The 15,945-nt window shown below is 45.8% G+C and overlaps 1 protein-coding gene across 3 annotated transcripts in view; it reads left to right on the top strand.

Moving 5' to 3' along the window:
* Window positions 1-9,907, top strand: part of LOC8030734 (5-phosphohydroxy-L-lysine phospho-lyase) — a 50,794-nt gene extending 40,887 nt beyond the window's left edge. For all 3 annotated transcript variants that reach the window (XM_029974992.4, XM_040211296.3, XM_040501260.2), the window contains 3 exons: window positions 3,636-3,790; window positions 4,296-4,385; window positions 9,211-9,907. In XM_029974992.4, coding sequence (XP_029830852.2) covers window positions 3,636-3,790; window positions 4,296-4,385; window positions 9,211-9,484 — 519 coding nt within the window. In that variant the 3' untranslated portion in view covers window positions 9,485-9,907. The remainder of the gene's footprint in view (window positions 1-3,635; window positions 3,791-4,295; window positions 4,386-9,210) is intronic.
* The last annotated feature ends 6,038 nt before the right edge of the window (window positions 9,908-15,945 follow it).

The following is a 15,945-nucleotide window of genomic DNA, read 5'->3' as shown; positions in this document are numbered from 1 at the left end:
AACTAGGACACGCAGGCGAAATCGGTTTTCTTTTCTCGACTGCAGAAGTGTCAGAGGGCAACTTCGAGAAATCTTTCACCGAAGTCCGGAAATCGTTGCACCCCCCCTTTAAGGCTCACAAAGTTTAAGTTTTCACATCTGGTACACTGTTATCCCATCTGCCTAGGCCCCTAACCGCTCATGTTCATCTGCGCTGCTAAGCACAATTGAAATTGCTCCCGTGCTTGTCTAAGTCACAAGCTGAAGTGCAATGAAAACTGATCTGAGCTGCTCCTAGCTCGCTCCAGAGTTTAGGTTTAGCTGCTCCTAACCTGCTCCAAAACAACTGTTTCTGCTGCTCCCAAGTACATTTCATAAGTTCCACCCCTGTATTATCCATAGTATCGATAGTCGCCAGAAATCTGACTATTGATAGTAAAAAAACTTGATAGTACTATTGATAATACTATCAAAGTCAACTGTCGAAAAATTATCGTTAATTGACTATTGGAAAACTATCGATAGTCGACTATCGTAAACCTATCGATAGTACTGTCGTCGGTTTACTATCGATAGTTTTGCAACTCTAGTAGTTTGCATTCGCTCCCTCTTCTTTTTCTGGCTTTATTCTTTCAAATGGGACACCAACTAGCCGAAGCACTTACAATCCCAACTTTAGTTCAGCTTTCAGTGATGACGAAGACGGGAGTTTGGGCGAAAAGAGGAGGAAGGGGAGGCGAGCGGCGATGCGGCAACTGTGTTCATTCTAGTGGTGCAAAACTATCGATAGTACTATCAATAGTCGACTATCGATAGTTCTGCAGCACTATCTATAGTTTTGGAAAAAGTATCGATAGTCAATTTTTCTATAGTTTTGGATCACTATCGGAAGCACACCGCGCTACACTTTTCTGCACCGGTGCAGGAGATGCAAATAAATTGAACGAGCCTACTGCATGTGCTTCTGTTTTTAGGATCTGTACTTAAGTTGCAGTTGGGCTTGCTTGCTTGATGGAGTTGTGCTTACGTTTGATGGAGTTGTGCTTACGTATGCAGAATCCTGAGAAATGAAGGGGGGAGATGGGTCTTCAGAAGGTTGGACTATATGGACAGAAGCTAAAGTTCATACTCTGGTTTAGGGATTATTTCAAATACAGGGGCAGTATTTCAAATACGATAATTTTAAATACATATTTAAAATACTTTGAGTGTTTTGTATTTAATATTTAATTACATATCGGCTAATGCATTTGTCAATTGTATCTCAGCACTATATATAGAGTATTTCAAATTGTTGTATCTCAAATACTGCCCAAACACAATTGTAGGCACTGACCTTTGCAATCAAATGCAATGTCATCACATTATACTCTAAATGATGGGAGTGATATATAAAGTCATATGCATTAGAAACAGCAGAAAAAATGCGAGAGTAAAACAAAAAAACATTCTACTCTTCCATTGATTTTGCAGAGTTGATACAATTCTTGACCTTTTGGTTGGCTTATTTCATATTTTAGATGTCTCATTAACATGTAGTTTGAAAAGGCTTTATTGCTTCAACTGAGACTTTTAGATTAAATTCGTACTCAAAAGTGTTTCCTCAAAAGTGCCTCTCTCACGACAGAAATATTCATTTTAGAGCTGCAGCTACCTTTTAGTGTTTGATTCTTGGTATGTAAAGACTCCACTCTTTATTTAGGCACAGAGTTTTACAGCGATAGCTGTTATCGGCTCTTCCCACCACTGGAAATGACGTCCGTTCTTGATGTTGTAGCTGTTGTAGCTGTTGTTGTTGTCGTTGGCAATGGAGGGCGTCTGTCGTCGTTGTTGCCAAATCCTTGAAAAAGATTGCCCGCCGCATGCAGAAATCGAACCTGGTTCCACTGCATGTGAAGTGAAAGCATTACCACTTGGCTATGCCACAGCGTTAATAACCCGCTCTAAACCTAAAGTTCTTCGTAGTACCCAGCGCCCACTGCACTCACTTTGAAAAAAAGAAAAAAAAAAGAGGAAGCCAAGGGAGTGGAAGAACGACATTCCAGGAGTTTGTGCTGGGAGATGCGCTTTCACGCGCTTTGGAATAAAAAAAACATCATCATTCGAAACGAAAGGAAACAAAAAAAAAAAAAATTCGTTTGGAGCAAAACAAATGTTGATTTTGTTCCAAACTCTTTGTTCACACGCCCCACTACCCCACGGTGCGCGAGTGCGACCCCGATGCCCAACGACTTCGCCGCGACGTGTTGCATCTGTGTCTGTACTGTGGAGTAACACAGGATTGCTCAATTGTTTTTTTGACCCAGGATTTAATTTAGGTCCGAGATGTTGGACTATAGGAACAAAATGTATTTGTAAAAGTATTTGAAGGTGATCAGATATACTCGTTTTATTTGTATCTTCTAGTTACTTTCCTAAAGTGCTATTGAACCTGCAGACCTGCCAACCCTACAATGCTAAAAATACTACAGGGGATTCTAAAAAAACACTACGATTGTGTGAAGAAATATGAAAACTGTTTTATTCTTCAAAACTTAGTCACAAGATGAGATTATGATGGGATAACGCTTGGCATTGTTGCCAACGTCATTGCTTCCGTCAGTTGCGACCGAGAACATGCTTCTTCAACTACCTACTAACATTGCCCATCTCTTATTCAGCCATTCCCTTCACTATCGCAGCTGTCTTGGTTCGAGCACATGCGTAGTTAGTAGATTCCTTTGAACCTGGGAACATTTTCCGAAAGAGGTCTCCGACGTGATCAGGTGCCATGAACGGCATGTTGTGTTAAATCAAAAATGACATAAAAAGGCATTCTGCGCGGGTAGTATTGTGACCCGTTGAGCGGCTAAAGTACCCTCAGAGCTTCTCGTTGGTTTCAACGAGTTTTGCGGGGTCCTTGTGCTTTTTCGTACTGAGATGACACAGACTGTCCCGGCGAGCAGCGTGCGAAATGTTGACATTGCAGCGGCACAGACTACAAAATGCATACTTTTTACCCTTGCGCGACGTCTTGATAAATGGAAAGTCTGTTGAGAAGCTAGGAATGAACGCTTGAAAGTATTTTCTTCCCTGACATCTTGTTGTAGAGGTGGTTTCAAGGGATCATGCGCAAAGGTTCCGGTTCCGGTAAAAGGAGATATTCTAAACATAAAGTTATTTTGGATTTGGATGGATGGGTGGATGTCAGTGGCTGTACTCTTTATAATGAGCGGTAGCTTGTGTTCTCTAGCATACAAGTCAATGTATCAGTGTTGCCAACACCGTATTGCAAACTGGCAAGGTGCAGCTCAAGCAAAAACAATTTTTTACTTTTTTTTTTAGATGGGATCAGAAAAAATATACAAATATTTTTGTCAATATGATAGCCGTAAGAAAGCGTTGGAAAGTGGGCACTTTACAATAAAATCGTAAAACTTGGCGGGTATGAACCTATAATTAAAGACATTTTCGTCAAAGTATTTTATATTTTGGTACATTTTTGGAAGTATTTTGCCCATCCCTGCTCAGGCTGTTGGCATTCCCAGTTTATCCTTTAAGTTATTTCAGTTTATATGCTTGGCCAGTGTTCGCTACTTGCATGTTTTGTGGCGCAGCAAGAGCGGAGGAGTTGTCTGAATCTTTTAACAAGGCTGTTCTCGTTTTTCCCAATGCAGTATGGCGGCAACCCGGTGTCTGTCGCGATTGCCGCTGCGGTCCTGGATGTGATCGAGAATGAAAAGTTACAGCAGCATGCCGAGGATGTTGGGAACTACCTGATCAACTCGCTGAAGGAGCTTCAGCAGAGGCATCAGCTCATAGGAGATGTCAGGCAAGTGGAAATTTTTATGTGTGACATATCTTTTATATGCTGCGCTGGAAGGATAAAAAGGGACGCTTGTCAAGTCCTTCAGTGCCTTTTATTTATTTTTAGTGTAAGCGAGTGACCATTTAGACAAGAAGGATGCCAGGTACTGAAGAAGTTCCCTTGCTTTAGCTTTCCCAAGGCAATCCCCTGTGACCCCTTGAGGTAAATTATTATCCTGGTAAGTTCAGGCAGCGTAATGCTGAATATGAGCTTATTTGAGTTTTGCAACTTGGCACTGAATGTAAGCCGATTCAAGCTCAGCAACTTGCTGTTGCTGCGCTTGACTGTCAGGATTCAGGAAAATTGCTGAAAAGCACTCTCCGTATCCATGAGCATACGCGCTTTGGAAGGGTATTAATATTTCTACATGTGAGATCAATTTTTCCTTCATACTTGCACAGTGTGTTGCTATCTGGGTTCCAAGACGAAGCAAGCGAGCCAACTTTTCCTACTGTTTCTTTTTCTGCAGGGGTCATGGCCTGTTCGTTGGCGTTGAATTGGTTCTTGACCGCAACACGAGAGAGCCTGCAACAGAAGAAGCCAGTCTGCTTTCTCTGAGGTGAGCTTGTACCGACGAAATCCTGCACTTTGCGAACAACTTCACTCTTCCGCACTTGCTCGGCAATCGCTCATATTTTCGTATTTTCAGTGGGTGGCAAGGTGGCAGAGATTAGGAAGCATTGTATTAGAGCAATGCGCAGAAAAGCATCAATGTCGTGTTCGTGCAGTGCTCGTACGAGAAAATAGGTTTAACCTGGAATGGGAAAAGTCCGGGTATGATAATGCCTGGGAGTCTATAAAAATTGCCAAAGTTGAGGGAGACGTCAATCGTAAATTTTGTGCTGCTATATTGCAGCTGCTAGTTGTCATTTTCTTGGGACAGATTAATGAGGGATGTAGTAACGGCTGCCGGAACAGCAATGGGCCACGAGTAGTAACCGTAAAACGTGATTGTAAGTCAATCCCCCCCCCCCCTCACACACACACACAGATTGCATGCCAAAAAGAAAATATTCTGAGGACGTTTAAGCACTTTCTTTGAGTTGTGAATGCAAAAGCATGGATGTTGTTCTTCCGCTCCCTTGGTTCGTCTGCGGTGTGTACTGGCGTGGACGGCCACGTTCGTTTCGCTACTGCCGAGGTTGCCGAGCGCACGCTCTCGTAAAGCAGCGTCGGCTAGGGTTGTGCGAATATTCGAAATTTCGCATAGTAGTTTCGAATAATAGGCTATTTGATATTCGCTTCGAGAAGAACTGCACTATTTGCATTTTTTTAAAGTGTTGATTGCGGTGGGTTAGCCCTGTTGAGTGCGCTTCTCTCCGAGTACCGGTGCACAGCAGAGAAGCAATACTTACGGAAGCGAGCTCCGTGGGTTTTGCTTCTCTGCATTACATCGGTGCTCGGTAAGAAGTGCACTCATCGGGGTAACCCGCCACGATAAACACTAGGAAAAGTCTAAATATCGCAATTGCGTGCTTGGAAGAAAAGCATACATTCAAAGCGGGATGGTGCACACGTGCCGGCTGTATTTGGGAATAAATGGAAACTTTATAAATGTGTATATCTACATTGCAGTAAAACTTCCAAAATTAAACTGACTGTTATGCATGAGTATACTATATTAGGTGGAGATGCCCTTGCAACCTGCGTTCAACATGCGCAATTGTTTTTAACTCGAAATTAAAGAAGGAATATTTTATGTAGCAATATTTGTAAATTCACTCAATTGGGTATAGTTGGCCATCTCTATAGGATTCTTTTGTATGTCAAATCCGTCATTTACTTGCCATCCCAAGACATCAGACCTTATGAAGACACAGTTCTAAAATATAGATAAACTTGGCTTATAAATGAACAAGTGGAACAACCTTCACAAGTTTAGCTGGGTTTTCGTCTAAGCATTACGCAGCGGTAGTGAAAGGCGTGGAAAAGCTATTTGATATTCGAATCGAAAATATTCGGCCAAAACCAGTATTCGCTTCCAATTCACTTCGAACTCAAAATCCACTATTCGCACAAAACTAGCTGCAGCCATTACCCCCTCCTCCCCTCCGGCAATGCCTGACACAAGAGCGGTGCGCACTCGTGAAGCAGCCGCCAATGGCTATCTAAGAGCCGTTTTGCTCAGCTAATGGGAGAATGGGCATTTCTTTTGCGTGTTATTGCAGTTACAGACGCTGTCAACTCCGCTTCATAAAATAGTAAAATAATTATACATTGTATGGCGAACATGGGAGAGCGACAGGGCGCCTGTTTCGAACGCCCGGCCTCCAGCATGCACTCGATGCCAAAGCCTGATCCAACTTGGAAGCTGTTGCTGGAGGCGAGACAACTGAAACTCCTCCCCATAGTTCCCGCTGTCTTTTGTCCATACTGGTGCTGTTGTTCACGTTGTCATCACTGCCATGTTCCCAAAACACAGTGTCAGCGCTGCCCAACAAAATCTCATACTTTTCAAACGACCGCATCTTCTGCACTCTCTCGGCAATCGCGTCGCACGTCATGGGTAGGAATTGATCGTGCACTTCCACGACATACATTGCAAAATCGACCTTCAACTCCAGAAAGCATCCGGACATATTAAAAATTTGGCCCGCGGAAGCCTTTTCGTTTGCCTTTCCAGTGAAACAATCCTGTGCTGTTGCTGATGCCACTGGTGCACCACTTTCTCCATCAGGTCGAACTTGCATCCAGTGACGCAGTCGTTGGTTGCTTTCGGATGAAGAATGGCCGATAACAATTATCGAAAATCTGAACTGCCTGGGCCACGCGTGTCGATACAGAGAAACATAGTCGGCATTCCAGTACAGTTGCACAATCTCGACACTATCAAACGACGTATGACCATGCATTGTGCGAAAACAAGCAGGGGGGGTTCCAATGGCTGTTTCAGTGTAGCTCTTGCATCGAGTGCTGCTACCCCTGGTACCTGGCTGCGTCGCGCAGTGCAGTGTATTGCGCGCCGTTGACCGTCGTGCATTGAGACCAATTTGGGAATCGTGACCACCGTAATCGTAATACTTTTTCGTGCAGATGAAAAAGAAAATAGAACTTGTAAAATGAGCTCATATAATGGCAATATGCTACTGGTACAGCCAGCTGAACTCGTGACAGGCCAAGGTGTTCTTGATATCGCAATCGTTTTGTCTTCGCTGGTGGTGGGATGCTTTGGTTCCGCTTATAAGTCGACCCCCCCTTCCCCCACTCCCCCCCCTCCCCAGTTCAAATTTGAAGAAATTGAAAAAATGGTTTGACTTACAATTGTGTAAATAAGGTACATTGTCCAGACTCCGGGTGATATTGTGGCTGTAGCATGCGTAAAGCTGCAATTATTCGAGAGATTCGTGAAGGCTTGGAGACGTTGTATGTATTTGGAAAGAAAACTTCAAATGTTACTGATATTTTTGCAAAATGTGGAATTGATGTCTGTGAAGTTACGAGGTTTTTCGGCAAAAAGTTGTTGCTGTTCTCCTGCTAACAAGATTGTTGTTGCCGACACTCTGGTTATTCCGTGCATTTATTGCAGCCTTCTTCTCTTTTTTTGGGACATTACAGTAAAACCTCGTTAATTCGGATCTCATGGGACCGGCAAAAATGTCCGAATTATCCGAATGAAATATCGAGAGGACAAAGAAAACTGCGCGAAAACGTTTCCCTGTGACATACCTTTATTTTGAGAAGAAATCTGTTATTACCGCCTGCTTTTTGGACGACACTTGGGCGGAGACGGCCATTTTCCTTAGCGCAGTCGAGTGCTCCACCGCACTCACACTGTCGGAGCTACGCATCCCGTGCGCTGACGATTTCGCACAGCAAGGCCTCTTCTAGTTTTGGGTGCATCAACTTCCACGGCCGCTTTTTTTTTTTTGCGTTGAACTTCTCGCTTTTAAAAGCCCGTAGGATATCGGCCTCAATTTTCACGTACGTGGCCAAACTGCTTCTCTTGTCGTCGTAACTTTCCATCGCTTCTCGAGAGACGCCGTTCTTCAAGGCCCTTAGTATTTCCACTTTCGTCGCTAAATTCTTAGCAACAGAAAACAAGTAGCACAACTGACAAATCATCGGAGCAGCAAAAACACGACACCCGACGCTATTTTTCCCGAGCGCTCTGATAGCGAGAGTGCCAGTCACGTTCCATTTTTCAACGCGGGGGTGGTCGGCGAAAAATTGAGGGCTTTAGGATCCCCGTGTTGAGGCATGAAACATGACGGTCACTCTCGCTATCGGCGCGCTCGGGAACAATAGCCCCACGTGTCGCGATGTTGCCATTCCGGCCGTCGGTCACTTGCGCTACCCTTTTTGCGTTGCAGCCACGGTGGTTGCAGCTATGCTTCTGCCGCTTCCATGCCAGGAGAGTAGTGCGCTGAAGCACGGCAATCCAGAGCAAAACTGGTGCGAAACACGGAGAACCGGAAGAGCGAAGAACCACGGGAAAACCGGAAAAACCATGTGTGCACCTCGGATGGATAGCGGTCACACCCATTGGAACGTATGGTAGCTAGCGCCACCTCCCGAATTCGTCCGCGCTGCTAAGGAGTCCGAAGCCAGAGCCCTCCGGGCCCCAGCGAGCCAGGACGACACACAGCCCGCCCACCTCAAAAACTTTCATTCAAGTCCGCGCATTAGTTTGTCTCGATGTCGTGACTTCACAGAGACCGCGGCGGCTGTTGTGACTTGTGAGAGTCTGTGACCAGTGTTGCCGCTGTAGTGTAGCCGTGTAGCTAAGGTGCCAAAGCGGACGAATGGGTAACTTGGGAGCCAAGCCAGGTCAGACCGTCTGGGGCTACGGGCTAGAGTGCTATGGGCCAAGTGGTGGACACAAATGTTTGGTGGTGTCTCTTTTTCTGTTCTTATTTTTCTTTATTTACGTCATATCAACAATTTTTTTTCTTTTAACGCGCCTGCGACGTTCCTTTCGGAGCGACCGCCCTGATGCAAAAGGGTTTTGGTGCAACTGAAGACTGAATACTGATTAACCATAGGGCGCCGCATTCTCTCTGAATTAATAAGCGTTTGCTGCCATTGACTAATACATGCGTTTGACGGGACCGGATCGGCAGTTCAAATTATCCGAATTTTTGAATTAGTGGGGGTTGAATTAATGAGGTTTTACTGTACTACACATTGTTTCGCCTCAGTGCGGCCTGAGCAGAAATACAACAAACGCAATCTTGGTGCATTTGATCGTGCCTCGGCCGTACGACCACTCGTGTGGCGTGAAGACCGGTTTAAGCGGCCTTCTCGCACTTGTAGTCTTTGCAGTTAGTTTGTGTTATATAAAGTGAGACAGAGTACAGATGGATTTAAGCTGTTTTTCGTGTCTTTATGGAATTCGGGTCCTACGGCTTTCACTTTTCTTAATGTTGGTCCCTTCATTTTGGCAGGCTCAAGGAGCAGCGCGTCTTGCTGAGCACCGAGGGCAGGTACGGCAACGTGCTCAAGTTCAAGCCGCCCATGGTGTTCACCCGAGCCAACGTGGACTCTGTCGTGGAGAAGCTGGACGTTCACCTCAGGAAGATCGAGGAGCAGCTGGGGATGTCGTTCCGCTTTGAAAACATCACCGACGCCCTCACGAGCAGCGTGGAGTCCCTTTCCACTGCGTCTTCGCTCGATTCGCTGGAAGAGAGTTCTGAAGAAGATCTGTCCTCGTCCTCTTAGGAGTTTTGCACGATCTTGCTCGAGGGGTCGGCGGGAGTGGAGACTTTACTACTTAGCTCTCTCCTCTCTCTCTCTCTGCCACCGCCACTTCTCTCGTCTATTCCTCCTAACTTATTTCCGGAGTTTGGATGCAGTTTTCGTCTCGAAGCGTTTCCGAATTGCCATATATATATATATACATATTCTATTTTGGCTGGTATCCAGCCTTGCCTTGAGCAACATTTGTAGAGAAAAGTGTTCTTGAGGTCGAAAGAAGAGAGGTTTTAATGCAAGTTTTTAAACTGAATCATAGTCTTCCATCTCTTTCATCATGTCTCTTTTATATGCAATGCTACTTGTATAGACTGCTGCCATTTTTCTTCGTTTTTCTCTCTTGAAATCTGCAAGTAAAAGAATGACAGCTATTATGTCATTTTGAGACAACTTTGTGTGTCGTTTCTCTCGCGCATTTAGGCACGAATGTGTGATTCACTACAAGCTTTGATAGTAAAGAATTGGGCATGGATGCACCCATAGAATTTTTCGATGAAAACTTTTGTTCACTGGATAACCATACATTTCATATGTAGTTCTATAGCACCTTTTTGTGTATGAGTTTTCCACTTTTTGTGAACTGAAAGCAGCAGTACAGTAAGCAAACAGAAATGTAAATTCTGTCATGTGTCATCCTTGTGCCATAACTCTTTACTATGTTGACTGTGGCATGCATGTTTCCTAAAGATTTGCTTAAGGGGAGACTTGAATCTTTGGACCCAAAAGTTCTATAAAAACTTTCAGCCTTTCCACTCCTCTGGTTGAGAAGGAAGGCGAGCGAAGCTGTATTGGTAAGCGAGACAAAGACGTTTAGTTCTAGTAGGGCCGCGCCAATCACCGACGTGCTCGATTGCACGAACGAGAAGGGTTGGGGGAGGGACGGCACGGAACACAATGGGGCGACTCTCCTCGTCGTACGCGAGTGAGGGTGACGGTGAACCGGCTCGAGTTTTGTGTCGACACGCCGCTTGTCCACGGAGAAGTATTGGCCGGCTGCAAGTCGGCAAGCCGTTTGTCTGGTTGCCGCTGTCTCTCATAGATGGCAGTAGCTGTCTGGAGTTTTGTGTTGACATGCCGCTGCTCTGCGGACACGATAGTGGGGGAACTAGTGATTTTTAAGTCTACAGCTATTTATCTTTTGATCTGCCGAGTTGCTTATTTTAAGATTATTATTCGAGCCGTAACACGACTTCGTAATATCGATGTGTGCTGAAATCACACTGAAGCTGATGCTAAAACACTTTCTCAAAACACAAATCTTGGACTCCTTACAAAATTTCAGGCGGGATATCTCTGCATCTAGGGCAGACAGAAATATAACTTTTTACGCACCATGTAGCTATATGTTCAAAGCATACAATGTTGGAAGTAGATTTTTAACTGACTTATTCTTTTCTTGCTTGGTAGCCACACATTGAGCACCGATCTTCAATGAGTTGTAAAGCCATTAGTAATGGTTCAATCTAAAGATGCTTCCAACATAGTATTCTTCAAAACTTGTAGTGTGTGACCATATGTTAAAGCATTATTTGTTATGAATGGTTTTTCACTATTGTTTTTAGAAACAGTCTGGTTCATTATAATCACCCTGAAAAATGTGAAATTGGCACGAGAGTCTAAACGAGCCTGTACAGTTTTATTGGGCTTGGCTAAAAAATAAGGAAGAAAGCTCCAAGACCAGTGTTTCCCCCCCCCCCCCCCCCCCCTTCCCCAATTCGGAACTTCACAGACTATATGTTTGATTTACTATTTCTCCAAAGTGGTCTTCCGATAAGTGGAACAGTTTTGGGGATATACCTTCTAAAGTCGATCTTCAACAGATGGTCCAGCCAGTCTGGCTCGGGCGCAACATGTTGTGCACGTCTCAACCAAGGAGGTTATAAGACTTACGGAGTGGCGGTCTCCCACACTCTCCCATGCGACCGGGTAAAGCCAGGTTAACCGGTCGGCGGCCATCTAAGGGGCAAAAAAGAGGCGGCGCTGGAAGGGTCGCAAGCAGTGCTCTTTCTTTTTGGGCTGCGTATTGCAAGAAAAACAAAACAATTAAAATTGTTTTGTTTTTCTTATTGTTTAGGGGAAGGCCGCTTAAGACACGTTGGGTTCCTTTTTCTTGTATATCTTATTATAACTTTAAAGTTAGCTTTGAGATATTACAGAAGCATCTAGGCGGAGTGGAAGAACCAAAATATGTTTTCTTAATATGGTTGTAAATATGAGCTCACGTCTTTCATATTTTTTAGCTTGTTTATTTATTTTCAGTACTTACAAAAAACATGATGAGTTCCGCGGATAATCCACCCCATGATAATGAATACATAGCATACCTCTCACGATCGCGAAAATTCGTGCACTTGAATTATCCCCGAAATCGAGAACCCCCACCTCTGCTGGTTTCGATCTGGATGAGCATCGTACCGGCGTGCGGTCCTGTATCACTATACTGCGTGGTGCATGTTAAAGACCCCAGGCTAGCGGTTGTACTGCACTGGCGAAATTGCTCATCTACAGCTTACAGACAATAACTTTAAGGCTGTATAAACATAGCCACAATCAATTAAAAAAAATTATCAAGCCCACGAAAATGGTCATTTATCGTACTTGTTTTGCAGATGTTTGTTATGCTCAAGGGGGAATGCCCCTGGTCCGCAAACAACGCCGCCTTGTCTCATTCTTGATCTAGAGTCTATGCTGAGCTGACTACCAGTGACGAAGGGTGGCCGGTCAGGCACAACTCGCCGAGTTGTCAAGCGTGGTTCTACGCCGTGGAACGGCCCGCTGATTCCGACTTGCGACATCAACCGTCAATAGGTTCGATCAAGGAGACATCTCGCCGAGGTGGCGGTACAGGCAAAATCTCTCGCGCTCCCCGAGCGGTGCCCCTTTTATTAAACCTTCAACAATGTAAACGCGGTACAACCAATCACGACCAGGGTTGTAAAAGTTACTTTAAAAATGTACCTAAGATACAGTTACAGTTAAGGCCCGTTCACACTCTTGCAACCGAGTACGACTGAGAGAGACCAGACCGGTTTTTAAGCTTCTTGCGACCTCTTAGGGCCGGATGCGCTACAGCGGAGCTGGTCCTAAGAGATCGCAAGAGGCTTAAAAACCGGTCTGGTCTCTCTCGGTCGTACTCGGTTGCAAGAGTGTGAACGGACCTTTAAGGCCCGTTCACACTCTTGCGACCGAGTACGACCGAGAGAGATCAGACCGGTTTTTAAGCCTCTTGCGATCTCTTAGGACCAGCTCCGCTGCAGCGCAACCGGTCCTAAGAAGTCACAAAAGGCTTAAAAACCGGTCCGGCCTCTCTCGGTCGTGTTCGGTCGCAATCTCCCGGTCGTGTTCGGTCGCAAGAGTGTGAACGGTCCTTTACTCCTACGAAAAGGTACCTAGGTACGCACCTAGGTACTTGCTTAAAGATGTACCTAGGTACAGGTATACTTTAAAGGTACTGTCTTTATTTATCTTCCCCAAATTTGTAAAAATATATTGGAAGTACAGCTTTTTATACTGAGGGTACACTAAAAAAAGTGAAAGCCGTTTACAACTTCCTGTAACGCCGAATTGGAGCGCAGCTCTTGAGGAGGGGGAGTGGAGGGTATATTCCTCCTCCTCCCTCGTGATCATGCCTGCTAGTCCTCCTCCCCTCCTGCTCCCCCTCCCTCTCCTTTACCACCTCCTCGTCCTTCAAGCTCCTCCCCTCCCCTCGCCTCCGCCTCCTCCTCTCTCCTCCCCCCCTCCTCCCCCCCTCCTCCACCTTCGTACTGCTTTCCTCCTCGCCGCTGAAGTCATGTGACCCCCTCCCCCCGAGGTCACGTGACCCCCCCGAACCAGACAATGAGGGGAGGAGGAGGAGGAGGAGGGCAGAGGTCCGGGGGGTCACGTGACCTCGAGGGGACGGGATCACATGACCTTGGGCGGGCCGTCACGTGACTTCGGCGGGGGGGAGGGGAGTCACCCCCCGGGGTCACGTGACCTGGGCGGGGGAGGAGGGGGGAGGAGGAGGGAGGAGGAGGAGCGGGGGGAGGAGGAGGGGGAGGGGCGACGCCGACGCCGACGCCAACGCCGACGCCAACGCCGACGCCGCACAGGCTGGAAACGGGTCATGTGACCCCCTCCCCCCGAGGTCACGTGACCGGCCCGGACCATACTACACAATGAGGGGAGGAGGAGAAGGAGGGGAAGAGGAGGAGGAGGGGAGGAGGAGGGGGAGGAGGAGAGGGAGGGGCGCGGTTACGCCGACGCCGACGCCGACGGCGACGGCGACGCCGACGGCGACGCCGACGCCGCTCAGGCTGGAAACGGGCCCCTAAGAGCTGCGCTCTAAAACGAGTTCGATAAATGTGCTTTATTGGTGTCACTGCGATGTCTACATAAGTGTTGAGTCCTCACGCGCCTTGTCCCCACGCTCCAATTGGTTCACCAAGGCCAGAGCTTCCACTGTTTACAATGTCACACCGAAACCACCGAAACTCGCGTATTGACGTCCTTTCCCTCAAAGCCCCTGGCTCTGAGGGCAAGAACGTTAATAAGCGAGACGTCGGCCGCATGAAGAGACGCATGAGTCGAGTGTATATGCACCTAACCTTCGCGACGACGAGCGAAAGGCTTCAAGCTTCCTCGCTTTATTTTTTCTTTCTTTAGTCAATTGAAAAAATGAGTTTTTTTTTTTCTTTCGGAACTTTTTTAGTTTTGATAACTGCAAAATTTAAGTCTGATTTATTGAGTGGAAACTGTATTATATATGAAATGTTACATTGCTTTACGATTGTAATTATAATTTATTTCTAATTATATTTTATATTGTGTTTATGGTAGAACAGTGCCACCACCAGGACAATATACGGGCAACAGAAACTGCGCACATCGTTCAAGTTATCTCCTCCCTTGTACGGTAGTCGGAGGAGCTTCAAGCACTCAATGAAGTCGATTTTGGTTTGAGATGAAGGAAGCAGGTCGCTACTTTTCCTAAACGAAGTTCCGAATCGATTAAATAAATTGGTGTCGCTAGAACGGCATCGCTAATTCACCGTTTGCTCAAATGAACACCTACATTCACTAAAGTGTGTCGTTCGATGAAACATCATAGGCGGGGCTTCATTCGCTAAAACGTCGTTCGATCAAGTCAGTGCCTCCAATGCCGTACCCAACTCAATGTTAATCACGGCACATGGTAGTGGGTTAATACTTGAAGATTTATAGTTTCTACCATTTTGACGAAGTGAAAAGAAAAGTACCTGTAAAAAGTAGCTTCACTTAGTTACAAGTTACTGGAATATGTACCTAAAGGCCCGTTCACACTCTTGCGACGGAGTTAGACCGAGAGAGACCAGACCGGTTTTTAAGCCTCTTGCGATCTCTTAGGACCAGCTCCGCTGCAGCGGGTCTGGTCCTCAGAAGTCGCAAAAGGCTTAAAAACCGGTCTGGTCTCCCTCGGCCTTACTCGGTCGCAAGGGTTTTGAACGAGCCTTAAGACACAAATACAGATACCGAGGAATTAAAGTACCTAGCTTTGTACATCAGGTACAACAGAAGCACCTAGATACCGATTTCCAGTTACTTGTACCTAGGTACTTTACAACCCTGAACACGACATCCTGGCTGTCTTGGTGCAGACGGAACGAGGCAAAGAGCGAAGCGTGCCGACGGCACGTTGCAAAGAGCGATGCCGTTCATCTGTCAGCGTTGCATTCCAAGACAACCATTGCCCATAGCTGCCCTAGATGGGGCTAGCTTACACACTGCAATGTTTTAGATGGAACTAACTAAAATACAAAAATAAGTGTTCACAGCCCCTCACTGCTTTCCGCAAGTATGCTAGAAATGCAGAAAACAGTTTGAATGTCACCAGGTCCAAGTCTCCTCGTTTGACCGCTTGTGTCGAAGCGTCATCTTCGAAGTGCATCACCGAACACAAATCTCAAATCATGGAGAGCATTTGCAATCTAATGGCAACGTTAGAGATGGCGGATTATACCCTTTTCCGCGTTTAAAAAATACGGATCCTATAGGAACAAAAATGGCGTCTAAAAAAAGTTATTTTATTCTTCGCGTAAAATATTCAAACATCTTCAAACCTTCAAAATATTCAAACAAACATATTCAAACCTGAGTTACCTCGGAAAACCAGCCTTAAAATTTTTCAATTTCATGGCGCCCATAAACACGTACCCCCGGGCGAGCAGTTGAACACACTCTTACCTGAGGCACTCTATCTAGCGATTACTAAAGATTCCGCGAAACACTCAGTCACAGTCAAACGGAGATGTGTGAACCAGCCTCAAAAGTCTGGGTCAAATAATCCTCCAGATGCGGCGGTATCGTACTTGTCCAAAAGTTTTACAGGTGCAGTGGCGTCGTGACGGGGTACACATTTCAGGGACAGTGAGGTAAATCCCTCTTCATTTCCTGAGTACTTCAAACGTCCC

The sequence above is a fragment of the Ixodes scapularis genome, unplaced genomic scaffold, assembly GCF_016920785.2.
Source record: "Ixodes scapularis isolate PalLabHiFi unplaced genomic scaffold, ASM1692078v2 PGA_scaffold3__209_contigs__length_174095766, whole genome shotgun sequence".
In the NCBI taxonomy this organism is placed as follows: Eukaryota; Metazoa; Arthropoda; class Arachnida; order Ixodida; family Ixodidae; genus Ixodes; species Ixodes scapularis.
Note: the sequence above shows the minus strand (reverse complement) of the source record. Positions and strands in the feature narration are given on the sequence as shown.